At 38.5% G+C, this 27,323-nt stretch overlaps 1 protein-coding gene across 9 annotated transcripts in view; it reads right to left on the bottom strand.

Moving 5' to 3' along the window:
* Positions 1-2,338: 2,338 nt before the first annotated feature.
* Positions 2,339-27,323, bottom strand: part of LOC140716795 (cell adhesion molecule-related/down-regulated by oncogenes-like) — a 141,768-nt gene continuing 116,783 nt past the window's right edge. For 8 of the 9 annotated variants that reach the window (XM_073029694.1, XM_073029693.1, XM_073029691.1 and 5 more), the window contains 7 exons: positions 27,042-27,147; positions 22,535-22,657; positions 21,940-22,164; positions 18,286-18,563; positions 12,641-12,720; positions 9,380-9,636; positions 2,339-5,884 (listed from right to left, as the gene is read on the bottom strand). In XM_073029694.1, coding sequence (XP_072885795.1) covers positions 5,721-5,884; positions 9,380-9,636; positions 12,641-12,720; positions 18,286-18,563; positions 21,940-22,164; positions 22,535-22,657; positions 27,042-27,147 — 1,233 coding nt within the window. In that variant the 3' untranslated portion in view covers positions 2,339-5,720. The remainder of the gene's footprint in view (positions 5,885-9,379; positions 9,637-12,640; positions 12,721-18,285; positions 18,564-21,939; positions 22,165-22,534; positions 22,658-27,041; positions 27,148-27,323) is intronic. The other variant, XM_073029701.1, reaches the window with a different exon arrangement.

The following is a 27,323-nucleotide window of genomic DNA, read 5'->3' as shown; positions in this document are numbered from 1 at the left end:
ACTGAAAATTTGTTAGTTAAACATACTTTGAGGATCTGGGTACAATTTAGGAAATTCTTTGGTCTATTGAGATTTTCTTTGTCTAGTCCCATTTTTTAAACCTTTGATGACCGATTCAGTTTTTAAAGAATGGGATAGATTGGGTATTAAATGCTTCCAGGATTTGTTTGTTGGAGGAAATCTTCCTTCGTTTGAGCAAATGTCAGCTAAATATAGTTTACCCAAAACTCATTTTTTTCATTATTTACAAATTAGAGACTTTCTGCATTCTCAGCTATATACATTTCCTATAAGTTCTGATAAGGACTTACTAGATGTAGATGTAAATTTTTAATTTGAAAGCTTTTTATAATGGTCCAATATTTATGGTATGTTGCTAGGAATGAGAAATGCTCCTATAGACAAAATTAAAAATCTTTGGGAACAAGCTTTACAGACTTCAATTTCTGAGGAAACTTGGAATGAAATTTTTTAATTGGTTAACACTTCATCTTTATGTGCCCGTCATTTCCTCTTACAATTTAAAGTGGTTTATAAGGCTCGCATGGCTAAAGATAAGCTATCTCAGTTTTATTCGGATAATTCTCCTTTCTGTGATAGATGTAATAATGGAGAAGCTTCATTAATTCACATGTTTTGGACATGTCTGAGCCTCGAAAGATACTGGAAGGAAGTATTCCAAACTTTGGTATTTTTCAAGGTAAATTTTAAGCCCAACCCTTTGACCACAATAGGAAGACTATTTTGGAGACACCTGATTTGCATATTTTGGCTTTTACTTCTCTTATATCTAGGGGGGGCGCTCCTGCTTAAATGGAAGAATGCTGTTCCACCTACTCATGCTCAATAATTACGAGATGTTATGGCATGCTTAAATTTAGAGAAGATCCGATGTTCAGTTTTTGAATGTAGCCAAGACATTTATACATTGTGGGGACCAGTTTTGAGTTATTTTCAAAACCTTTGATTTGTTGTGAAAGTACAGATGGTGGCTAATAATATATTTTATTATATGATAAGTTATTCCCCCCTTTTCTTTTTGCTTTTCCTAACAGCTGACTTTGGTAGTGGGTTTAATTTTCTTTCTGTATAACAAAATTATTATATTTCAATATTACAATTTAATTTAATTTTTATGAATACAGGGTTTTGTGATTGTAACTGTATTTTAATACAATGTATTTGGTACTATTTTTTTCTTTTGACTTATAATATACATCTTGTACTCTGTATTCCCCTATGCAGAAACTAATAAAACTATTGAAAGAGAGAAGAGATTTGGCATGTCAACAAACACTCACAACTTCTATAGTTGTACTGTGGAGAACATTCTGACAGGCTGCATCACTGTCTGGTATGGAGGGGCTACTGCACAGGACCAAAAGAAGCTGCAGAAGATTGTAAATCTAGTCAGCTCTATCTTGGGCACTAGCCTACAAAGTACCCAGGACATCTTTAGAGTGCGGTGTCTCAGAAAGGCAGGGTCCATTATTAAGGACCTCCAGCACCCAGGGCATTTTCTCACTATTACCATCAGATAGGAGGTACAGAAGTCTGAAGGCACACACTCAGCGATTCAGGAACAGCTTCTTCCCCTCCGCCACCCGATTCCTAAATGGACATTGAATCTTTGGGCACTAGCTCACTTTAATATACAGTATTTCTGGTTTTGCATGTTTTTAAAAATCTATTCAATATACATAATTGATTTATTTATTATTATTATTCTCTCTCTGCTAGATTGTGTTGTATTGAACTGCTGCTGCTAAGTTAACAAATTTGACATCACATGCCGGTGATAATAAACCTGATTCTGATTGTCATTACTTTTTGCACATCAGGCAGCAACCTTGCCATTTCTTTTGTGTACTTTTTTTTTTACAAAGCAGAGTTGCGCCCAGCATGGATGGAAAGCATGCAAACAGTTGGCTGGATTTGAAAATAGAACTACTCGCCTTGAAGTCCGGTGCTGATGCCACTACACTACCAAGCTTAGCTGTCCTCACTTTCCTCCAAATAGGTGGCTTGACATTGCTCATTTTTTTTGCTCTGCGATAAACTCTTGTTTCAATTGCTGCCTGATATCCACTGAAGATCCCACCACAGCTAGCTACTTTAAGATTCTACTAAATGTGAAAACTGAAGTGAGTTATGAGTCATAAGTCAATCTTGACCATCTTCATTTATCAGTTAAGAATCATTACTTATAACAGAATAGCATGTGAAAACACTGGGATGTTGAGGCAGATGCCAGAAGTTGCAGTAAATTGTCATGCCACATTATGACTCTAACTGATATAAGCTCTTCAATCTTAAAAATAATCAATGCAAATACAAATTGTGGATTACAAATTAAATACTTCCGTTTTTTAATATTAAAGATACAATCAGCCCAAAGGGAAACTTTGAATGGTGTAAACCAGCGAGACTTGATACTAGCTTGTCTAAATCAGTTAATTTCGGGGTACATTGGGCAAAAGGGAAAACATAACATTCCTGCAGTTTAATGCTATCTATTGAAAAGGTTAAGCAATAGAGTAGAATCTAGCTATAACGATTCCTACAAGTTAAAAACATCCCAAGTCACTTTGAGTTTACAGGTTACAATGAATCGCTGCCGATCTGTTGTTCTGGCAGGAACCTCAAAATACTGATCATTAGAAGTTTGTATTGTATATATCCACACCGACTGGGCTAAACTTTGTTTTTTTCCAACAACAACTGGAGATGTATCTGATAATTATGGTCTATACAGATTAAGACACCCACCTTTCTTTACAATATTGACTCTTTCACTCACTGCATCAATACACTGCTACCCAAACACACAAAAGTAAATCATGGCAGAATCAAAGTTTGGGGTATTACACTGTGTTGCTGCTGCACTATCAAGACACTTAGCAAATGAAGGCAACAGCATCATCTTTAATATTAACAGTATCTTACAAACAGATTTCAATGAGCTATCATATTTAGAAAAATATGTACAATTTCAACAAGAATATTACAACCATTTATGAAAATATAGCATATTTTCTATATAATACAAAAACATGCATTTAAAAAGTCAGCACTATTTGTTTCTGATAGAGGGTGAAAGATAAAAGTACAATGAAAACTTAGGCAGTTTGTCTTATGATTCATCACAGTGGAATTTGGGGATAATCTGTGAAAGCCTTGTTTGCTTTTGAGGTTAATATTTACAACTGCAGAGCTCCAGGTAAGTCTGTCCTGTTGACACAAAAAACATGAACCAACTCCAGAATTTATTGCAGCCAGACTCAGACTGAGTACCAGACTAACTGAGGGGTTACAAACTGCATCAGGTGTACCTAATCCAATCTCCTAAACACCCTCACAATGCCCAGAGGCTAATTGCATCTTTTCATTTTACTACACTCAACAGATTATAGGATGTTTGATATTTTCTCAGCAGTATGTTATTGGAATCAATAATTTAACAACATGCTTTGAATGAGTCTTGAAAGTTGCTAATCTGCTTATGATAGAGAGGAATATGACACAAATCTATTAACCCTCATGTTTATTTTTACAGATGAAAATGTTATAATAAATGTCGGACCTAGGTTTTCATAGCTGTGGAATGAATGGGGATTTAAAAGCCCTTCCCAACGTCAGGTGTTTCATAAGATAAACAAAAAAGATAACCTACACTTTTCTAAAATCACATGATTGATAAAATACTAAATATTTGCTTATATCATTGCTTTGATTTATTATGAAGGATGGTCTATGTTACTTCCGTTCTTTACTGTGGTGGAAGTGGTTTACAAGTGCAAATTCCTTCAACAGGCAATGTTTTGGAAAGAATCACCTTAATAAGTACATTTTATCCTAAAGGGGAATTTGTTCATGTCCCCAAGAATCTCATCCAAGATATTATTCTGATAGAGCCATTGGGTTATTTTGGTTTTATTCTGATCTGGCTCCTGACCAGTTGCTGGGAGACCTTCTCAAGCCTAGAGCAAAGATCAATCCCATAGAAATAGGAAGAAATAGTTTCAATAGCCAATACATTCTAGTGAACTGCTAGCAGGTTTGACAGAACTGGAGTATTTATTTTTTAGTATGATTAACCATCTCCAAAATAAAGAGACAGATGGTATGCAAGCCATTTGTTTCAGAGAAACTGATTAGTAGATCAGTGGTCAGGAAATTGGGAATTGGAGTACAAGGAAGGCATCCATTGAAAAAAAACTATGAATATACAGGTCTTGCATATTAAACATGTTAAAGAGAAAAAGCACAACCAACAGGGGAAAGAGTAATCTTGCTCATTTGGACCCAATGAAAACAACAAATTAACTCAGATGTTGAATGGCTATACTGAGGTAAATGTGTCAGAACTGGGGGCTCTTGCTTCTTTCCATCTTAATTCACCAAATATTAATACATTTATAAGTGAATTGGGAAAGTGCACATTCTGGAAGCCCTTGGTCCTTCCTTAGCCAGATACACCTAGATTTAAAGCTGCTACAATTAGCCACGACGAAGAGTACCTGCAGACAATCTACACACTAAAATACAATGCACAATAATGAAAGGAGATCATGAAACAGCACACCATCATACTGGATCCGTAATACACAAAGCTGCAACGTCAACCAAATTCAAACATTGTCAATGAAACTTCATTTCCCCTTAAAAACTAGGTCAATTATGTAACAGCTGGGCAAATGCATCCAAAAAGTGCATTAATTGTACAGCTAAATATTTAAAATTGTCATACTCCTTGTTAAACAAAGTATTACCATAATTGCAGTTGACAGTTAGTAGGTGTAGTTGGACTTGCTGCACATCTTGGTTTTATGAGTAAAGACTGGTGAAGCTCTATAAGCAATCACAACTCCACTTACATGGACTTTTAATGCTTTACTATACATGGAACTGAGTAGTGTCATTAAAAAGCAAATTTTAAATATTCAGCACAAAGCCGGGCAGTGAAAGACTGGAGACAGTCATTTATTTAGCCATGTTTCTTTGGCTATTGATGGAAACACCATGTGCAGCATGACCTGGACTTGTTGGCTTCTGACGTGTAGTGAGGCCATGCCTCATCCAAGGTTCACTTTTTAAAAAAATCAATACATTATATATTGGCAGGTTTATGATTGCAATGCAAACAGAAGGAGACAGGATGCTTTCAACTTGATGTTGATCAAGTTGGTCCATGTAAATGGAGTCAGTCTAATAATCATGTGTAAAAGGATTGAGCCGGTCTTTTACCAGTCCTGTTACCTACAAATCAGCAACTATTGTCTCTATGTAATACACATAGGTTCCTGTTACCACAAAACCCTCAATTTGCATTACCCGTCCTACGGGTCCTTTCAGGGATCAGCTCTTGTGTCTCAATCTGGGCATTGAATCTCAAAATGTCCACCTTCCAAGTGCTTTTCAATCCACCAGATAGGTATGATCCAATTTTAATTAACAATTTCTATAGCTTCCTCTTTCTTTATATTATTACAAAACTTTATACAACAAGGCTAAAACTCCACATTCTGCAAAAAGGAATTTCTCCTCTGATAGCATAAATAATTAAAAAAGGTGAAGACATCTTTAAATCAAATACATTCATAGGGAGTAATATTTTACTACTACAAAGAGAAATAAATAGTGTTATTTTCTGATCCCTCCTTGGTCGTTTCAGTGACTTCGATGCAGTAATAGGCTTCAGGCAAACGGGGAATGGCTCCCTAAGTTTTCTTTAGTTCTCCTTCTGTTGGGTCCTCGCAAATGTTGTCTTCAGCAAGTCTTGTTGTACTCCAGGCTGTTGCATTGACATTGTCCATTGGAGTAGAGTTAGAAGGAAGAGGATCACAGCTCATTTTCTCATTCTCCAAGTCAGGATATTTGTTGCCTTTAAGGAAAAGTGTTAAGGGTTAACTAATGTACATAGAAACAGAGAAAACCTACAGCATGATTTAGGCCCTTCGGCCCACAAAGGTACAAACGTAGGTGCCGAACATGTCCCTACCTTAGAAATTACTAGGGTTACCCATAGCCGTCTATTTTTCTAAACTTCATGTACCTATCCAAAAGTCTCTTAAAAGACCCTATCGTATCTGCCTCCACCACCATTGCCTGCAGCCCATTCCATGCAGATGGAACAATAATTGTTCTGTCATCACAATACCAATATAGATCTCACTTTTGAGAAATAAATTTTCAAGAACATTGCAAACCTGGAGTAGTTTGTGCTTTTGGAAGATTTTAAGCATAAAAAAGGGTGGGATATGCTTGGGTTGCTTTCTTTGGAACAAGACACTATAAATTTAATTAAGATAACCAAAATTATGAGAGACTTAGATGAGAATGAATAGGAAAACCGCACTTCCCTTAAGCGGCAAATGAGTTAAGTTACTCACTCTCTCTCACATTTGCAATCCTGCATCATGGAAATTCCTTGCAATTGGTGGGATTAGTGGGGAAAGGGCGATCTAGAATTTTGAACATAGAGCAGAATAGCATGGGAACATGTGCTGACCATGATGCTAATTTAAAGTTCTCCCATCTGGTCTATACATTTCCATCTCCTGTCTGTTCATATATCTGTCTAAATGCCTCTTATATGTGATTATCTACCATCTTTCCTGGCAGCTTGTTTCAGGCACCTACCACTTAAAAAAAACTTGCTTTATTAATCTCTTTCAAACTTTCTCCCTCTCACGTTTAAACTATGGCTTCTAGTATTTTATCTTTCCATCTTGCAACAAAGACTAAATATCTACCAAGTACACCTCATAATTTTATAAACTTCTATCGAGCTGCTCCTCAGTCTCTGATGCTCCAGAGAAAACTATCCAAGTTTGTCCAGCATCTGCTTAAAGCTAATATTCTCTAGTCCAGATAATATCCTAGGAAACCTTTTCTGCACTGCCTCCAAATCCTCCACATTTTTCCTATAGTATTGACCAGAATTGCACACAATACTCCAAATGTGATCTAACCAAAGTTTTATACAGCTGCAACATGACTTGTTAACCCTCATTCTCAGTGCCCTGATTGATAAAAGGCAATGATCCCATAAGCCTTCTTTACAACACCACCAACTTGTCCAGCTACTTTGAGGGAGCGATGCAACTACACCTAAGATTCCACTGATCTATTATGCAAGATCTCATGCTTCTCTAGATTAAACTCCATGAATATTTTTGACCAATCTACAACGTTTGCATATCCTGCAATTACCTTCACCTTCCACAGCACTACCAATTTTTGTAAGTACTAAGTATGCAGCTGACAAGTCTCAGCACTGATCCTTGTACAAACACCCCTGGCCACAGAACTCCAGAATAATACCACTCCCCCCCACCCCATCACTACCCTATCTTTCAAAGCCAAGCCAATTTTGAATCTAATCTGATAAGCTTCTGAAGATCTCATGTACCTTAACCTTCTCCATCAGCCTACCAAGACAGACGTTGTCAAATGTCGCTTTCTCAAAAAAAAACTCAATTAGGTATAAGACACAGTCTCCCTTATACTGACCATCTCAAAAAAGTGCATAACTTGCCTGAAAACATGAGTCAAAAAGTCTCTTCAGTCCTGCAAATTTATGGCTTTATAATTTATTTGTTGCTGTTGCCAATATTTACCCATCCACTGGAAGCCACTAATTATATCTTAAGCTCCACTGCCACACAGCTGCTTATGCAGAAGACAATTCTCCATTCTTTAATTTTAACATTGAGGTTAATATTTAGTTCTAGATTTCAGTGCAGGTTCCTTCACGATATAATAATAATGCAATTGACAGCAGTATTTTTTTTGTGCTACAATGGTGCAGCAATCAATGCTGAAGTAATTCTGGTTCTATCTGCAAGTTCACAATTCAAAATTCAAAGTACGTATATGTTACCATATTCTACGTTGAGATTCATTTTCTTGCAAGCACTTACAGGAAAAATGAAATAAAATAGAACACAAAAAATTATGCATAAACAAAGACTGACAAACACCAATGAGCAAAAGCGTGCAAATAAAAATATTACTGAGAACACAAATTGTAAAGTATGCTTGAGGTGGATGCAATTGCAGCATTCACAAGGGAGCTGGGTAAGCTCTTTGAAAGGAAAGAATCTCAAGGGCTATGGGGAAAGAGACAAGCTGGATTGCTTTCATATGGTGCTGTACACATTCAACAGGCCAAATATCCTGTTATCCTACAAGTGCAGGGTGATGAATTTTTGGAAGTCAAATAGGGGCAGCCATGAACGGTAAATGATAAGGCCTTAAGGAATGTGGTTCAATAGAGAGATCTAGGAATCTAAGTCCACAGTTCCCAGAAAGTGGAATACAGGTTAATAGGGAAGTGAAGCCACTGGCATGACTGCCTTCAAAGGTTGGGGACACAGAGTACAAGTTTGGATGTCAGGTTGTAACTTTACAAAATATTGGTTAGGCCTCATTTGGAGTAGTGTGTGCAGTTCTGGTCTCTGCACTATGGTTGAGCTAAAGAGTGCAGAGGAAGCTCACCAGGATGTTGGCTGGATTGGAAGAATTTAGTAATGGGGAGAAACTGGAACAAATGAGGCTGACAGGTGACCTGCTTGAGGTATAAAGTTACTGGAGGTTTAGATGGGGTAGATAGTCAATGTCTTTTTGCCATAGTAGGGGTATTAAAAGTAAGAGTGTATAAGGTGAGAGAAAAATTTATGTAGAGCAGTTGATACTGAAGAACATCTGTAGAGCAAAGTTGGTGGGGGGAGGGGGGAAGAAATTATATTTACTCAACTGCTCTTACACAGACTTGGTATATGCTCAATAGGAAAATAGTTGGTTCTTATGCTGGAATAATTGTGATCTGTGACAGATCCCAATACCCTTCAAAAAAATTAATCAAAGGCACAACCTTATATGCTTATCTGTGCAGGGCAAGTTAGTTCATAATTAACTGTCTGGTATAAATGTAGAAAATGAACAGGAGTGATTTTGATGCCACTTGTGACTCAGATGAAACTTTCCTTCTCCTTGGTATGCAAATAGATTCTCGTCTACCTCATTTCAAGGGTATTCCTGGAAATGCCCGTGAGAAGAACCAAATACCAGGAATAATGGGAACTAAGAATTCCTAAAACTCCGCCATGGATGGTCCCAAGCCTGGCTGCAAGATGAGGAGGGTTGGTCATGGGACAAGCAACCACATCCTATAAAAACAGAGCTTCAGAACTGCCAACAGAAGCTTCAAAGTCCTCACCCTTGGGAGAGGAAGGATACTTGAAAGACTGGCCCAGGACAGAGAAATCTGGCAAACTGCTGTCCGTGGCCTATGCTCCAGTAGGGATGATGGGCTTAAGAGAAGAATTCCCAAGATATAAACCAATAGAGAACTGGATGCAATCAACAAACATACCTTCTATATTGTCCGCAAATACAGAGTCTTGGTTCTCATTGCAGCAAGAATCTTGGCAAGGGGACTGTTCAGCATTTTCTTTTGTACTACCATACTCTGCCTCACTATTGTTTTCAGTAACAACGGTTCCAGGGCATAATGGAGCAATTATGTGATTTAAAGGCACCATCTCCATGCTGTCTTCATGACAGGTTGGAGTTAGCTGCAACATGGGCAAATTGTTGCTGGGGAAAGTGCCATTTGTTTTAGTGAAACATCTGCAGAAAAAAAATTTAAAAATAGGAGAATTTAACATGGAATATAAACACCAGCCATTAACTACCTAAGGAGTACACATAGCACCAAACACTAATAACACCAAGATCAGGCCAGCTTTGCAGTAAACAAAAAGATGGTAAAGGAAGAAGAAAGTGAACTGAGAAAGGAAAAAATCAGAACTCTGATTTAGGCAATGCTCACACACAACAGGATTGGGACAATATTAAGGTTTAAGCTTAAAAAAGGCAAGTAACACTTATTTCACAGAAATGCCAGGCAAAGGCTGGCTCAGATCAGAGGAAGCCCAATCACCTCAACATTCAATGCACTACTGTCCTTGAATCCATAATATTTACATGTGCGTTACTGTGGACTAAAAACTTTACCGAACTAGGTGAATATGTAGCAACAAGAGGGTATTCTACATTGAGTGATTCAATGTCTAATTCTCAAAAATCTTTCCACCATCTTCAAGGTAAAAGTTAGAGGTATGATGAAATACACTGTCTGAATGAGCATAGCTTCAGCAATGTAAAAATAAACACACAATTTAGGATAAAATGGTTACTTAACTGGTACCTCACCCACCAACTGTAACATTCTGCAAGATTAAATTGTAATAGCTGATAATGGCTCCAACACCTTCCAAACCCAACTCCTTAAATACTAACAAAATTCAAAACTTCAGATGCAGACCAATGTCAACAGAACAGGAATGAAAATATGCAAGAGTAAAATAGATAAAAAGGAAAAGCTTCAAGTAAGAATGAATACAATAAGAATAATATTAAGGAAAGGAAACATTAAAGCCAGGACTTCTCTATATATTTTCCTTATTTTTGACCAGCTGGTTACACAGATATTGTTCTGATTTCACTTTCAGGGTGACACCAGCAGTTGGGCCAGCACTGTTAAAACATATTGGAGTATTTTAAACCCCAACCCATCCATAAACCCACTACTTTATCTTGAAATATCCACAGAGATGACGCTTTACCCCAAATGACTTTTCAGTGTACTCAAGACACAAGGCAACAGAACTCCAGTGAAAAAAAAATCAAGCTCAGTGGCAAAGGAAAGCCACAATTGCTTATAGCTCATTTCCAGTAGTAACATACACAAATATACAAAGGAAATCCTTCAATACAGCTACTGTGCAAAGAGCAGTAATACGCAAGCAAATAGCTTCTAGGCACAGCTAGCTGAGAGGCCAGAGTCAGGGGAGGGGTATGTTAGGGGACTGTGGAAGATGATGAGGCAGTGAGGTAAGTAAGCTCCTATTGCAATGTAACTACTCTGCTTGTGTGTGCGCACATGTGGATGAATACATTCACAATTAGCAAAAATAGCAGCTGAACGGGAACATTTATAAAGTAGAGACACAAGATTCTGCAGATACCAGAAATCTGGAGTAACACACAAAGCTGGAACAACTCAGGTCAAATAGCATCTACAGAAGGAAAAAGTGCTTTGGTAAAACCAGGCTCTGTGTGCTGGAAACAACATTTAACCAACTGCTCCCTATCCTTGGCCAATTCTTTTGCAAACAGTGAAATCTAGGCTTTCTTTTTTGTAAGCAAACTAAACCAAAAATATCTCAATTAAAAAAAAAATTACTCAACAAAAAGGAACAGAGTGCCTGGCAAGCAAAGCTCAACAAATAAGATTCATATTGTAAGAGAAAAAGCTGACAGGGTGACCCGTTATCAGTTCTTTCAGATTATCAAATGCTTTAATAGAGTAAATGCATCTAAGTTGTGTTCACCTGTAAGTGTAACCCAACATAAATGGAAGATAATGCAATACATTTTACATAGAATTCAGTAGAATACTATTCAGAGAATGATGACAATCAGGAATTTACATGGAATCAATAAGATAACTTAAAAGCAAAGTAGTTTAGAAAAAAGGATAGAGGATTGCACTGAGTTAGTAGCTTTAGATGATTTGTGTAAATATGGGATAGATGAATGACCTGTTTCCGAGCTGTAATGTGTGTGTATTTAGACATGAAAAGAATGATGCAACTTTCATCATGACAGTAGTCATAACAGTGATGAGCTTCACAATGATTTGTTGTTGCCCAACATTTATAAACAAAGGAAGAAATATTGACCTGAAACATCAACTTTGTTTCTCCTTTCACAGATATTCCTGGACCTGCTGAGTTTCCCAGCATTAATTTACTTTTGTTTTAGAATTTCCAGCATTTGTTTTCTGTTTGCTTCCAGGAATAAACATTTGTAAAACATACTTATGAAGGCTTTGCATTACTGATTTTCCCAACTAACCTTTTCCTCACAATCACAACTGAATAAAAATTCTATACCTGAAATGACATTCACCTCTTAAATCATAGCAACACACAAAATGCTGGAGGAATTCAGTAGGTCAGGCAGCATCTATGGAAAGGAATAGGGAAGATACCAGAATAAAGTGGTGGGGGGGGGGGCAGAGGGATGAAGAAAGATATTGGGAGGTAATAGGTGGAAAAGGAAAAGGATTGAAGAAGGAATCTGATAGGTGAGTGGACCATGGGAGAAAGGGAGAAGGAGGGGCACCCAGGGAAGGTGATAGGCAGGTGAGGAGAAGAGGTAAAAGGCTAGAGTGGGGAATTGAAGACGATAGAAGGGGAGGGGGAAAATGACCAGAAGTTGGAGAAATCAATGTTCATGGAGTTTACCTGGACAGAATATGAAGTGTTACTCCTCTAACCTGAGAGTGGTCTCGTCATGGTAAAAGAGGCAGCCATGGACCTCTTAAACCAGTATCACAGAGGATGAAAAACCAATGAAGTGCTGAATTGTCTTTGAGATGAATTAGTCAGGGCTATGGCAATCTAACACAAACATAAAACATTCCCTGGAGTAATGAAGTGATAGAGATTTCAGGACAAGAGTGAGGGAAGGGAAGGAGAGAATCTATATTAGAGTAAAGAGCAGGCAAATGGACTCATGACATGAAATGAACAAAACATTGCAAAAAGCCACTGTGCACACTGACCTATTGTTATTCTTACAGTTGCGACAGTTGATGCATTCTGATGGCTCCGTCTGAGGAAGTGCATTGTATATCCCACCACCCTGTCAATGTAAAGTACAAAGCTCTAGCATTAATAGCATTACCAAACCACTTTAACATATGTAAATCATTAACACTGTAAAAATCAGTAATTATAGAGTACAGAAGCAACACAAACTTGTCAATAAAGGTCCTCATGATAGAATTGTTTAATTCCAACACCTCAGAAATATAATACAAATGTTTTTTCTTCAAATGTTTATCCAATTTCCTTTTTGATATTTAAAAATGGAATCAGCTGCAATCATCCCTTTAAGCAGTATATTCCAGATTATAACAATTCAGTTTAAAGGAAAAAAATCCTGTCAAAGAAAGCCGTAACTTTTCACTTCCGGTCACCAACTCCATTGCCACTTGTAATTATTGCATCAAGATCAATTAGATGTTGGAAACCTTTATCAACCTTTTATACTACTTTGAAAACTACCATGACTTTCCAATTTCCCTGTTTTTATTTCTAATGCCATTCTCTTGTCTTCTCATTCTTTCCTTACAGACTGTGATGACCTCAATTGCTACTGAATTTGGTAATCCAGCTGATGCCCAATTTATATTTTATGAAAATTCCTAGCTTTTATATTTTATGTTAATTTTTAAAGTCAAGCTTTCTAAATGCACGCGTTAAATGCCAAGTCAATTAGTTGTGTCATTTTCAAAGATCTGTATAATACACCCCTAGATCTCCAACATACCATGCACTAGTTATTAAGAAAGGTACCAAGTGGTGATCTTAGCCACAATCTTTCATCAGTGCCTGATGCTACAACCTTAGAATTCTGACTAATGCTGTTGGAAGCAATTTGGGCTATTGAATCTAAGGCTTTTTTTGCTTAAACGGTTTCTCTGCTTTTTTAAAAAAGGTAGATTATATTTGTTCTATCCGTTATCATACTGTTTCTTCCATTAATTCACATGACTGCATTTCCTTTTCCAGAAAGGTGTAAAGTAAACATTATTTCAGTCAAGCCTTCTTCCTTGATACTCCTTTTTAATCTGTAATTCGGTTCTTTGAATCTAAAATGTTCTAATGCACAACTGTTTAAAAAAAATGTTGGGTATATTTAAAGGCAGGATTTTAAATGCTCAGGCACGGTAATGAACGGTTCAATATTGCCACAGCATGCGAATCATAAGCACTGGGTCTGTGATTACCATTTTAATGAAGCCAACCACAGTTGTTCAACCAATCTGTGGTGATAGAATACCTGCCAGGGCCATGGCATGCACAGAATTGGCTCGAAAAATGACTTTCTTTCTCAACCCAGGAGACATCAAGTTTTATCCTTAGCCATCTTCCAACGCTAGGTCAAATACTGCTTCTCAATGTTATTTGTAAAATGTTTGTGGAACCTGTATTATTACACTTAATTCACCATTTCAGCACCACCTTCCATTTCACAGTTACAATGGCCATTTGTCTTTGATGAAATTAATTTTTTCCCAACTTTGTTGCAAAAAGTTTGAAGTTGTCCTGTAATTCTAATCTATCATTTTAGAACCAAGACCATTTCCAACCCTCAGCTCCTTTCCCAGCAGCAACTCAGTGGTGTTTGACCTCGAGCCAATCTTCAATGCACCTTCTATCCATTACCACCATTACCTACTTCATGACCTGCCATCAGCACGAACTCAACCTTTGTCTGAGTTACTTCAGAATTATTTCCACACGCAGTACTGTGCAAAAGTATTAGGCACCCTAGATTTTTAATATAGATTTTGTTTTAGATTTTATTTTTTGTCTTCTGTATTTGAATGCTAACAGAAAATAGCAAATTTCGGATTTCCAAACATTCATTTACCAAAAAATTAAAATTTAAGAGAAATTTTCATATTTCATTAAAGTAACATATTAATAGCAACACATACAAAATGCCGAAGGAACTCAGCAGGCCAGGTAGCATCTATGGAAAAAAGTACAATCGACATTTCGGGCTGAGACCCTCGAGTTCCTCCAACATTTTGTGTGTGTTGCTTTGATTTCCAGCATCTGCAGATTTTCTCATTTGTAATATTAAGTAATAGATCACTTTTCAAATAAAAACTTGATTACTTTGTAGGCATGTAGCCCAGAGCATGATTAAACAAAGATAAACAGGTGCTAATGATCAATGACATAATGAGGTGAATGAAATAAACTGATTAATAAACAGAAATGGGTATAGAAGGAATTAAATTGGCTGAAAGACTGTTTAACTTTCAAATCATTAATTCTTACACCATGACAAGAGTGAGTATAACAACAAGGCACAAGGTGGTCATCTTGTTTCAACAAGGTCTCTCCCAAGCAGAAATGTTGCGGCAGACAGGAGTTTCCAGATGTGCTGTCCAAGCTCTTCTGAAAAAGCGCAAAGAAACGAGCAAGGTTGAAGACCAGAAACACAGTGGTTAGCCACAGAAATTGAGTGCAGCAGTCGAGAGATATATCAAACTGACATCCCTTCTAAATCGGAAGTCATCCAGCACTGCTATCAACTCCGAACTCACAGAAGAGTTGCTTCCAAAAAGCCACTCCTTCAAAGTGGAAGCAAAGCTAAGGGACTCACCTACGGACAAAAACACAAGGACTGGGATACTGAACAATGGCAGCAAGTGCTCGGGACTCGAGAGTTAAAATTAGAAATTTTTGTCTCAAACAGGAGGCAGTTGATCTGTAAAAGAGCTAGAGAGTGCTACAATGAAACATGGTAGAGGTTTGCTGCAGGCTTGGGTCTGCATTTCTACAAATGGAGTTGGTGACCTGGTCAGAATTGATGGTATCCTCAATGCTGAGAAGTACAGATTCTCATCCATCACGCAATACCACCAGGGAGGTGTCTGATCGGTCCCAACTTTAATCTGCAGCATGACAATGACCCCCAAACACATGGCTAAGGTCATAACGAACTACTTTCAGTGAAAAGGAGTTCTGCAACATATGGTATGTCTTCCATGGAGCCCTGATCACAACATCAAGGCTGTCTGGAGAGACAAAAGCAAGTGACACAGCCAAAATCTGCAGAAGAACTGTGGAAAGTTCTCCAAGATGCTTGGAACAACTGACCAGCCGATTTTAAAAAAAATATAATGTACCTAAGAGAATTGATTCAGTTTTAAAGGAAAAGGGTGGTCACACATATTATTAATTTGATTGTGTTTTATTTTTACTGTTTACTGCTCTTTATAGTAATTTTTTGATGTTTAGAAACTTTTCATTATTTTTGAAAGCATCTTTGCTTTACAGAATTTTTTTAACATTCGCCTCAGACTTTTGCACAGTACTGTACATCATTTTTGTTTTCAGACGCTGTAACATCAGACATTCAAACTAATCCAAACATCCACTGGCTCTCTATTCACTTCAATTCCACTTTTTGTCACAACATTTAATCGCTTGTGACTGCTCAGTCTCTAACTACTTATGCCAACAGCTTGACAGAAATACAGTATGTTCTAGAGTGCACATCTCTTCTCCCCAGACTGCAGACATTTTTAAAAATTCACTGAAACTTAAAGATGGCAATTGATTAACTCATTTTGTTATTGAGTAAAATGAAGCTCCCTCAAAGATAAAATGGTACCACGTATTTTCAAGAATATTTTATCTTTGCTAGCAAATGTTCGTTGATATCACCTTCTTACTGTGAGAAAATATGGAAGCTGAAGCACGGTGGGGTTGAGAAGTCAAGCTTGTTCATTTCCATCTGTTCGCAGACTGACCCTGATGTAAAATTGTGACAAGACACCACACCAGTTCAGAAGATTTGTGCCCAGGCTATGTAAACTGCAATTGGCAGGAACGGGATTGATCTGTTGCCCAAATCCCTCCCCATTACTTCAAAAATAGCACTGCAAGCAGTCAGCACATGAAATGTCTGCTTAAAATGAAGGGCCTTGCAACCCCTTTAATGTACAAAGCACTCAAACAAAACCGCACTTAAAAATGGCAATGTGCCAATTAAGAATTAATCATAGAGAAAAGATAGAATCCAGGACACAACCTCAGGCCTTGACGAGAACTTCCCTGAAGCTTTTTATTCAATCTACTCTTGCTGTCAGTTCCCATCTATGCCCTGACTTTGCCTCAGTTCCTTCAAGTTCTCTCAATCATTTCAAATGTATTTGACATTTATTTGATAAACTCTTTTCATTTATTTATACAGAAATACCATTCAAACTTCATTAAAAGACCACAGGAGGAAGTAAACAAGATTTTTGTACTTACTGAAATTATGTATTATGAACAGATGCATTTTGTTCTCACTGATATTAAATTCATGTACTCAAAAATTAGTTAAGACTAGTTATTAAAACAAGACTAAATGAAATGATCATGTAACTGATCCAATCCCAAATTTCTTGTGAAAGACTTTAAAAATCTTTTCACTACTCATTTTCTATCTTACTCTTTCAGGTATATATTCAATCTATACTCTAAGTGCCCTTCCTTACAACATGCTCTATCCCCATCAGTCTTAGCTCGATGGTTAGCACTTGAATAAGCAGGCTATGGGTTCAAATTCCACTGGAGAACTGAACACACAAGTAGAGGACAGAGTATTGCACAGTCAGAGTGTGGTGCATTTTAATACCCTTTAAATCAAAGTTCTGTCTGCTTTTCCATGTGGCCACATAAATGTCACATCATAATTTTAATAACTAGTAGAAATACAGGCCAATATTCTTCCATAAGCAACACCTAAAAATTTCTAGTCATTATCACATTACTGTTGTGGTAGGTTATTGCATTCAAGTCCATTGCTGGACTCCGTACATTACAATTGATTGCACTTCAAAAGTAATTGTCAATAAGTGCTTTTGCATCTAGATTCACGGAATCAGCTACAGAAATGCAAGCCTGTCTCCTTTTCCAACTTTCTTCACCTTTTCTTCCTGATTTGCTCAATCACTTCTTCCTTTTTCTACTTAAGGATTTTATTATATATCCATTTTCCCACTATATCACCACCATATGGCCAGTGTTTGTTCATATCAGCAACAGAAATACCCAATCAACTTGACTTTGGCTTTTCGGTTCCAAATGTACACTCACTCTCCTCCTAGACAGAGGAAAACACCTTATGAAGGTCCCTGAAGGGGAAAGAAGTCTTAATGTAAGTGTGCAGTTTCAGTTTTTTCACTGTTAACCATCATTCAGATTCTCAGAACTTGAGGCTAAATATATGGGTTATAATACTTGGTCCACAATAATACTCTCTCAAAGACGTATGGAACTTTGAAGTTCACCAAGGACTGCTGAGCATAGATTTAATGAAAACCAAAACAAACTTCACATAGTGGGGGGAAGAGTATGGGCCAATGGAACACTTGGAGTTGAACAATTTGGATAATTGTCCCTGGTGCTAACCCACTGGTGAATTACAATGACTTTAGAAAGAGATCATTGCACAGAATGTGCACAAATATAAATGTAATTTTCAAAAGTTCTGTAGAGATACTGTTTGTGATGGGACAACATGAGACTGCCATAACTCAACTTGGTCTTATTGAAAGCATTAGCTCGAAATATGACATTGAGCATGACTTTTTTTTGAACGGAGCCAATTACAATACAAACATCAGGCTCTTACATTCATAATACAGTGAGCTTGGTCGTAGTCCATGTGGGTACTTGGTAGTGTGTTTGTACGGCTGGCTGGGTAGAGCGCTGTCCCTCCATTCATCAGTCCATTCATTCCATTTGAAACCTTGTGGTGCAAGTGTGGGCAACCATTGCTCAGGCTCCCATTGCTAATGAAACTGCCATGGATGCTTCCATTGATTCGGCTGGTGCCTGGCAGAGTAGTGTACTCCATCAGCTGTCCATTTACTTCCTGGCCCTGATAAAGGTAGTTAGGAGGATCATACTCTGTGGAACAAATATCACAAAAATTAGCTATGTAGTTTCCATTATTTCATTCCCCAAACCTTTGCCAAAGATGATAAATTTCATTGTCCTGGCATAACAATTCGTCAGGAAATTTGTATTTACATTTGAGAACAAGTTATACCCAACTACCTATTAAACATTTTTGCAGCATTAATGATAAAAAAGACCCTGACCCATTAGATTCACAGTTGGACTGTGGAGTTGAGAAGGCTGTAGGAGGGCTCTTTCTTATTGCTGGATGTCTCCCTACAATCATTAAGACGCTCAATTCCTAAAGTAGAAATTTGAGAAAGTCTATATGCCTTTGTTAGCATAAACAGAAGTATTAAAAGCTAATAAAACAGATATGAACAAGCAGCAGTTTGGTTTGAGCACACCAAAATTGTCCAAAAACATTTATCTCAGCTCTACTCTCACTTTATGGACTTTTCTTCACATGGATAATTCAAATAAAAAGTGGGGTACAAATGTAATTTCATGGTCCCCAGGCTAACTGTTAATGTGCCAGGGGAAAATTCATGTTCATTAAGACTTTAACAACATTGCAAGGTTAACTAGAGGATGTTTGGTACAATTACCCAACTAAATGCTGTGGCCCACTGGATAAAGAACAAAAACGTAAATTTGTTCTCGATGATCTTAGGAGCTCACAAGAATTAGTTTATTAGATCGCATTTATTAGTTGATTTAAGATAGCTAGGCTGTGACTCCCTGCCAACCTATGCAGTAACAAATACTTCTTAAACATTTGTCGCCAATGATACGGAGAGGATTTTGTTTCATTGAACAAAAACAGTTTCTAACTGGGATATTTTCCCAACAAAGAATCTTTTAAGCATATGAGGATGGATACATTAAAATGCTGAATGCTGAAAATTGCTCCCAGTGTAAAGTCTTAGGAAAATTTCAATCATTTCGGACAATATGCAAGGCTCTGCATTGTTGTAAGAGATCACAGGCCTGCCCCCAATTTGTTACATTGGCTGAATGTCTTTTCACTACTTTGCAACAACAGTGCTCCAGCCATTCATCTTCCTATGTTCAGGGAAAGCATTTACAAGATTCCTGCCTCGCACCATGCTAATGTACATGCAAAAAACAAAATTTATTTGTCTGTACATACTGTAATTCACGATACCATCAGATCAGTTTTGATAAGATTTCTCCATTAATGATGCACAGTGATGCATAAAATAAACAAGAAATGTATAGAACTGAATTGTTTGAAATTTCTGGACAGAATTCTATAAAAACTGCTGGGTATGCAAGAACCTGAGGAATTTGTCACTGAACATTTTGCATTCTTAGCCATGGCTGAGTAGCCAGAGGACTGGTGGATAGCAAATGTTGTTCCATTGCTCAAAAAGGCTCTAAGAAAAGGCTGGGAAATAAGAGACTAGTGAGCTTGACATCAGCTGTGAGTAAATTATTGGTAAGTATTCTCAAGGACAGGCTAGGGCTGTTGGGAAGGGTTTACACTGTTGGTAGCAGGATGGGAACTGAAGTGATAGGGCTGCGAATGGGGCATTTAGGGGAGTCTAGGACCAGAATGCACAACCTTAGAATGGAGGAACTTCCATTTAGAATGGCCAGGAGGAGAGGAATTTATTTTGCCAGAGGGTGGTGAATCTGTTGAATTCGTTGCTACAGGTACCTTTGGAGGCCAGTTCATTGAGTCTATTTAAGGCAGAGGTTCATAGGTGATTGATGAGTCAGAGCGTGAAAGATTACAGGAAGAATGCAGGGGAATGGGTTGAGAAGGAAAATGGATCAGTCATGATAAAATGGCAGAACAGATTCGATCAGCCAAATGACCTAATTCTGCTCCTTTGTCTTATGATATACAAGTAGTTTGATAGGGAGGGCCTGATTAGGGATATTTAATATGGCTTTGTGCTTGGTAGGTTGTGTCTAATTAATCTTAAGATTTTTTTGATTACAGGGAAGGCAGTGGATGTTGCCTATGTGAACTTCAGCAAGGCCTTTGACAAACTCCTGCATGGTGAGCTGATTCAGAAGGTTAAGTTACTTGGCAGGCAGGATGAGGTAATAAATTGGATTCCACATTGGCTTAGCAGGAGAAGACAGAGTGGTAGCAAATAGTTATCTCTCTGACTGTGACTCGAGGTGTGCTGCATGGATTGGCGCTGGATTCATTGTTGTTTATCATCTATACTAACATGATTTAAATGGTAATGCGGTAAACTGGATCAAAAGATTTGTGGATGACACCAAGATTGGGGGCACAGTGGACAGTGAGGAAGGCTATCAAAGCTTGCAGTGTGATCTGATACCAGCTTAAAAAAAAAAAGCAGATGGAATTTAATGCAGGGAAGTGTGAGGTGTTGCACTTTGAAAGGACAAATCAGGGTAAGGCTTGCACTGAGATGTGCGGTAGAACAAAGGGACCTGGGAATACAGATGCATAATTCCTTGCAAATACAATCTCAGGAAGATAGGGTTGTAAAGAGAACTTTGGCACACTGGCCTTCATAAATCAGAGCACTGAATACAGGAGTTGGGATGTTAAGTTGAAGTTGTACAAGATGTTGGTGAGGCCGAATTTGGAGTATTGTGTGTAGTTCTAGTCACCTAGCAGCAGGAAAGATATCAATAAGCTTGAAAAAGTGCAGAGAAAATTTACAAGGATGTTACTGGGATTGAGGACCCGGGCTTATATGGAAGGTCGAAAAGGTTAGGATGTTACTCCTTGGAGTGTAGGAGAATGAGGAGAGATCTTACAGAGTTACACACAGCTCCCCCCCTCCACCCCTCAGATTGGGTGAGACCAGAACTAGAGGTCATAGGTTTAGGGTGAAAGTGAAATACAGTATTTAAGGGGAACTCCTTCATTTAAAGCAGAAGTGGCAGATGCAGGTTTAATTGCAATATTTAAGGGAAGCTTGGATAGGTACATGGGTGAAAGGGGGTAAGGAGAGCTATGGTTTGGGTACAGGTAGATGGGACTGATGGGATAAAGGGCCTGCTTTTGTGCTGTTGTGCTCTATGACTATATTCAGTTTGTCATCTCATTTCTTCTCTTTAAAGTCTTTATTTTTATAGGACTGAGAATCTGGGTTAATTACTTGTCCAGTTTCAGGATCAGAGTGCCAATTATTGTTGTTTCCAACTTGAATGCTCTTTGCCCTTTAAAAAATAACAACAGACTACTTCTTAGCTGACGGTCTTCATTCTGGGTTTCAGAATATTTAGGGTACTGGAATAACACTAAGCTGGTAGACCAGGGGTGGGAAGAGAATGGAAATAATTGTACAAATAATCAAAAAGCTTCAGAGTTCATGCCTCTTTCAGAAGAAAAAGTGGACTGAGAACTGATCCACACGACTCAACTTACTCTGTAGTGTTGTTTGTTGGCGATTTTTCCAAAGGCACATAGCAATGAAGACGATGACGATGAGAACCATGATTCCTAGCACCGAGCCCACAATCAAATACAACATGTCGCTGCTCCGTGTGCTTGAGGAAGATGTTCCATGTCCACTCCCTAAGTGGTCAGCAAGATTTGGCTGTGTACTCAAGTCATCCCCCATTACCACGGGTGATCCAGGAGGTCTTCGTGCTAAGTGAAAATAAGGTAGTGAGATCCAATATCCACAAATTGAGGTGATTAACATGATTTAAAACAGAAAATTAATACATACACAAATTAATACTATGGCTGCTTTTCATTCCAGAATGCATTTATTCTTGTAAGAATATATTGCTCCAGGCAGTATTCACTTAACCATACTACATCGTGAACTTTCTTCAGGTTAAAAATCCAGACTGAGTATAGGCAAACCATTCAACAGAGAACATTTTTTCTGACAGGTAGACTTCAAGTAATGTCATTGGATATTGACAACAGCCTTACCCACCATTCCCACATTAAGATGTTTAGACTTCAACTTTGCAATCGTTTATGCTGAGGTTCACACAGCAGTACATACCTTTAGTCTCACAGATCATCACATTGCTAAATTCACTTTCACCACCTTCATTAAAGCATTGCATCTTGATATCATACGAGGTCTCATGCTGCAGATGATTGATAAGATGCCATTGCTTGTTTCCTGTATCACAGATAAATATAAAATGAAGGCATGCAATGACATACCTGGATACTATATTGTATGGCTATTAGACATGTATAACTTTGAAAGTAATGGACAAACTTGAGGTTTAGAGGTTCCAAATTATTATTTTGTTTTTTTACAAACAGGTCTGGGCTCAAACCATCATCTTCAGTATCTGCCAAATCGAGAAAGTTTTATAAAAAGAGTGTATTCTGTTTTAAAAATTATTCATGGTTTGTGGGTGTTGCTGGCAAAGTCAATTGCCCTTAAACTAATTAGCCTGTAAGGGGATCTAGGGTCCTCTCCCACAGATGCTGTCTGAGCTGCTGATTCTTTCCAGCATTTCTGATTTTCATTTCAGATTTGTAGCTTCAGCAATTTTTGTGATTTTCTTGGACAGTAATTTTCTTCCCTAGAGGACTTTGAATTGGGGTTCAATAACAAGCCCATAACTTCATAACCAGCATTACTGCTAATTTTGTCGTTATTCCTGACATTGTGAGACGTTTAAAATCTCCTAGTTAACAAGGTAAAAATTTGAACCTATGCTTTAGAATAGTAACATAACCAAGATTTCCTGTATCACAAATGGACCACTAAAATGCATGTTGTGCTTGATTATCTGCAGCTCAGATCCAACATTTCTTCTGGATTAACAGGCAAACAATGACAGAGGTGCACTCTGATCATGAAGACAAGAAATAAATTCCTAGTCAACAATATAACCTCAATGGCATTTTGCTAGCACTGTGAATCCAGAAATTCTACTCCACTCTGATTCAAACATTAATTTAAGTTTGGAGCAAAACAAATGAAAGTAGATTGAGATTGCTCTCAGAAAGAACACAAAAAGAGAGCAAGAATAAGCCATGAGGACCTTCGAGACTTCCCCAACATTTAATAGGATTACGGCTGACCTATGCTGGCCTTTCATGCCATTTCTCCATATCCCTCTACTCCAAATATTCATCCACCCCCACTTCAGGTTTCTATAATCCAGCTTCCACCATCTGCTGGGGAAGAGATTCATCACAATCCATAAGAAGAAATTTCAGTTTAAAATGACTGGCCCCTTGTTTGAGACTCTGTCACTAGTGAAAATATCCCAACATTAATCATGTTAAGCCCTTGAGGATGTTATATACTTGAAAAGTCAGCTCTCATTCTTCTTTCCAAGCAATACAGGCCCAAACTATTAAGTCACTTTTGGTAAGACAGCTCTTATTACAGGAATTAGCCTAATGAACCTCCTCTGTCGTACTAGAAAAATCATTCATTACTGTAAAGCAAGATTGCTTGTAAATATTTCATGTTAAATTGAGAAAGAGTCCTTGGAGTAAATAACCAGTGAAAACGACTGAAATGGAAAATATAAATAATTTCAAGAGCGGTTTGGTGCACTCCTGGAAAAAGATTCTGGGTTGTTTATATTCTCCACTTTCTAATACTTAAAATCTTGCTGCAACATTCTTTGCTTCGTTGTTCCACACTGTGGCCTCTTTACTACAGCCCCATCCCCCTCTCAGATCTTTTTCCTCTCCTGTTGCCAGGGGAGATCATAGAGCAGAACTGCGTCACGATAGCTGTCAAAAAGTTGGCTCAGAAATTTTTTTCACTGCCTTTTGTCTGGACAACTAATACTATCATCTAAAATTGGATCTAATCAATCTTCCTCATAGCTTGAAACACAAAAAAAAAACTTGTTGGACAAAACTCCTTTCCTCTTTAGTTTTCTTCAGAAGATCCCCAAAGGAGAGCCGAAAATAACTGACAAAGTTCCTGCTGTCTTCTGGCCGCAGTCACTTACAAGTCTCAGGTCAGTGCACCAATCCAAGCTCTGCAGTCTGATCAAATTATTTTGTTTTTCCTGGCCCATACTCAGACTGTTAAAACCTTCCAAAACACTTCCCCTCCTTCTGGAAATCGTTCAGCAATCATTTCCTTTGAACACAGATCTGATTTATGGCGTACATTAATTTAAAAAAATGGAGCAAGGGAATGAGGGGTTGCCATTAAGAATTTAATTAACTGTCAAATAATGCCCTTGACAGGAAATTCCACCTGAGGCATTGCCATGGCAACAGGGAAGAAGACCTACCTCCCACTGATTTGAGAATCTGGCTGTTTTAATAATTCTAACTTTGCACCATATAGTCAGGGGTACAGACAGGGTAAATACAAGCAGGTTTTACTTGGGGGGGGGGGGTAAAATCCCCACCTAGAATGGGTGAAGCTAGAACTAGTGGTCATGGGTTAAAGGTGAAATGTTTAAGGGGAACATGACGGGAAACCTCCTCACTCAAAGGGTGGTGAGAATGTGCAATGAGCTGCCAGAGGACATAGTGGATATGGGTTCGGTTTCAATATTGAAGAGAAGTTTGGATAAATACACGGATGTACTTGGATATGGATGTACTTATGAATATGGAGGGTTATGCTGTGGGTGCAGATAGATAGGAACAGGCAGAATAGTTCAGCACAGACTAAATGGGCCGAAGGGCACTACAGCGCACAAACTGTCCCTATGACTCTAGTCTCAACTTTACATTTCATTCAATGCTTTTCAGCTACTGAGGATGTTATGGACAAATCTGACTTAATTCTCATGCATTATCTACATGATGAAATCTTCCAGCAGGGTTGTGAGGGGAGTGAAGTTGCTATAGCACTTTCCATAATGCAGTGCAGCCAGTACAGAAGTATTACGTTATATAACTGTTTTAATCTTTAATCAATAGAAACCTTGCCAGGTTGAGTTAAAAGTTAAGGATTCTCTTCTACCTTCTACCATCACTTCAATGATTAACCTGGCAAATACCCATGCTCTAAGTATCTGATATTAATACCTTTGTTATGTTTGGTTAAAATACTAATATTTAGGTCAATGCACAGCACACTGAATGTGACTCACTGGAAGAACACTGACTTTACTTGAAGAAATGGATGCTCTGGAAGAACCCAAAACTGCTCTTATACCATTTTGCCACTTCGATCCCACCAGCTCTTGAATTCTCCATTGTGGCAAAACTTGCCCGTTGTTAATACTTACTGTATTCCATGTTTTCCTTATAAAAATGCAGTGTTATGTACCCCTAGGGTTCATATCTTCTGCGGACTATTACTTTAAAATGTCGGGAGAATGACACTGCTTTTGGACACTGTTTAAGCTGTTACAGAGAGAGAGGGAGGTGTCCAATGGGAGAGGGGGGGAGAGAGGGGGGGAGAGAGGGGGGGAGAGAGGGGGGGAGAGAGGGGGGAGAGAGGGGGGAGAGAGGGGGGGAGAGAGGGGGGGAGAGAGGGGGGGAGAGAGGGGGGGAGAGAGGGGGGGGAGAGAGGGGGGGAGAGAGGGGGGAGAGAGGGGGGAGAGAGGGGGGGAGAGAGGGGGGGAGAGAGGGGGGGGAGAGAGGGGGGGAGAGAGGGGGGGAGAGAGGGGGGGAGAGAGGGGGGGAGAGAGGGGGGGAGAGAGGGGGGGAGAGAGGGGGGGAGAGAGGGGGGGAGAGAGGGGGGGAGAGAGGGGGGGGAGAGAGGGGGGGAGAGACTGCTTGAAAGATTGATGTTATGGTTTCTCTACAAGTTGTTTACCTTTCCACAAGGACACTTGCCTGCTTGCAAAGTTCTTGCAGAGAGAGGAGGGTGGAGCAGGTTGATGGACAGCTGGAGTTCAGCATGTGGAGATTAAAAACCAGGTCTGCTGTTACACAGACAGAAACACAGTTTCGGACACTGAACGAGCTTTGTTGTACCCACAGGAAGGTGGGGTTTTGGAGGATCGATTCGGGGAAATCGATCAGTGGCTCTCGCAGTGTAAAAAGGTGTGACCGGTGGGGAATTATTTGTGTGTCCACCCTTGCCTGGGTGATAATTCCATCACTGAAGAACGGTCGCATGTGTTATGGTCATAGTCGGAGACTTCAACAGGATTTCGGAAGACAACGGGAAGATCGATGGCATCAGCTCACACCTCTCACCTCTCTCCAACTTTACTCAACTAACTACCTTGAACTGAACTGAACTCTTTTCATCATCGTAAGACTGTATCCATTCACCCCTGGGTTTGAAAGAGCCTAGTTTTGTTCCTTTTCCACACTTATGTATATATCACTACTAACCTGTTTAATATATTTGCATTTATAGTACTGTATTGTGTAGTTACTAATAAACACTATTAGTTAATAGCAATACCAGACTCCAAATGTGTTTTCCATTTCTGCTGGCTCTTTAACCAGTCACGGGGTACGTGACAGCAGGGCTTATGGTACAATATTACTTTAGAGTCGTCAAACACAAAGGTGAAATTTAAGCCTTCAGTTCATTCTGGAGGAGCTGATAGTTTCTTTCAACCATGGGTAATTAATAACAGGAACAGCACTTTGTGGCATACCTTCTACTACATCTCGTTTGTAGTCACTGTCATTGTCACTGTCTGTTGGTCGATAGTAGATATAAAATCCTTGTATGGGGGTGTTGTTGTTACTTGATGGAATATACTGTGAAAACAAACAGATTTGTAGAAATGTTAGTAAATCAATGCAGCTGTAGTTTGTTCTTAAAACCTTTGAGAATCATAAATCCACCATTCTGCTTTCAAACCATCAGCCTAGCAATACTCTCTCCAACAACATGCCTCATCTTCAATTGGTCTGCTGCTTCAAGTCTAAATGCA

Source organism: Hemitrygon akajei, chromosome 26 (genome assembly GCF_048418815.1).
Source record: "Hemitrygon akajei chromosome 26, sHemAka1.3, whole genome shotgun sequence".
NCBI classification, from domain to species: Eukaryota; Metazoa; Chordata; class Chondrichthyes; order Myliobatiformes; family Dasyatidae; genus Hemitrygon; species Hemitrygon akajei.
This window is presented reverse-complemented; position numbering and strand designations above follow the sequence as displayed.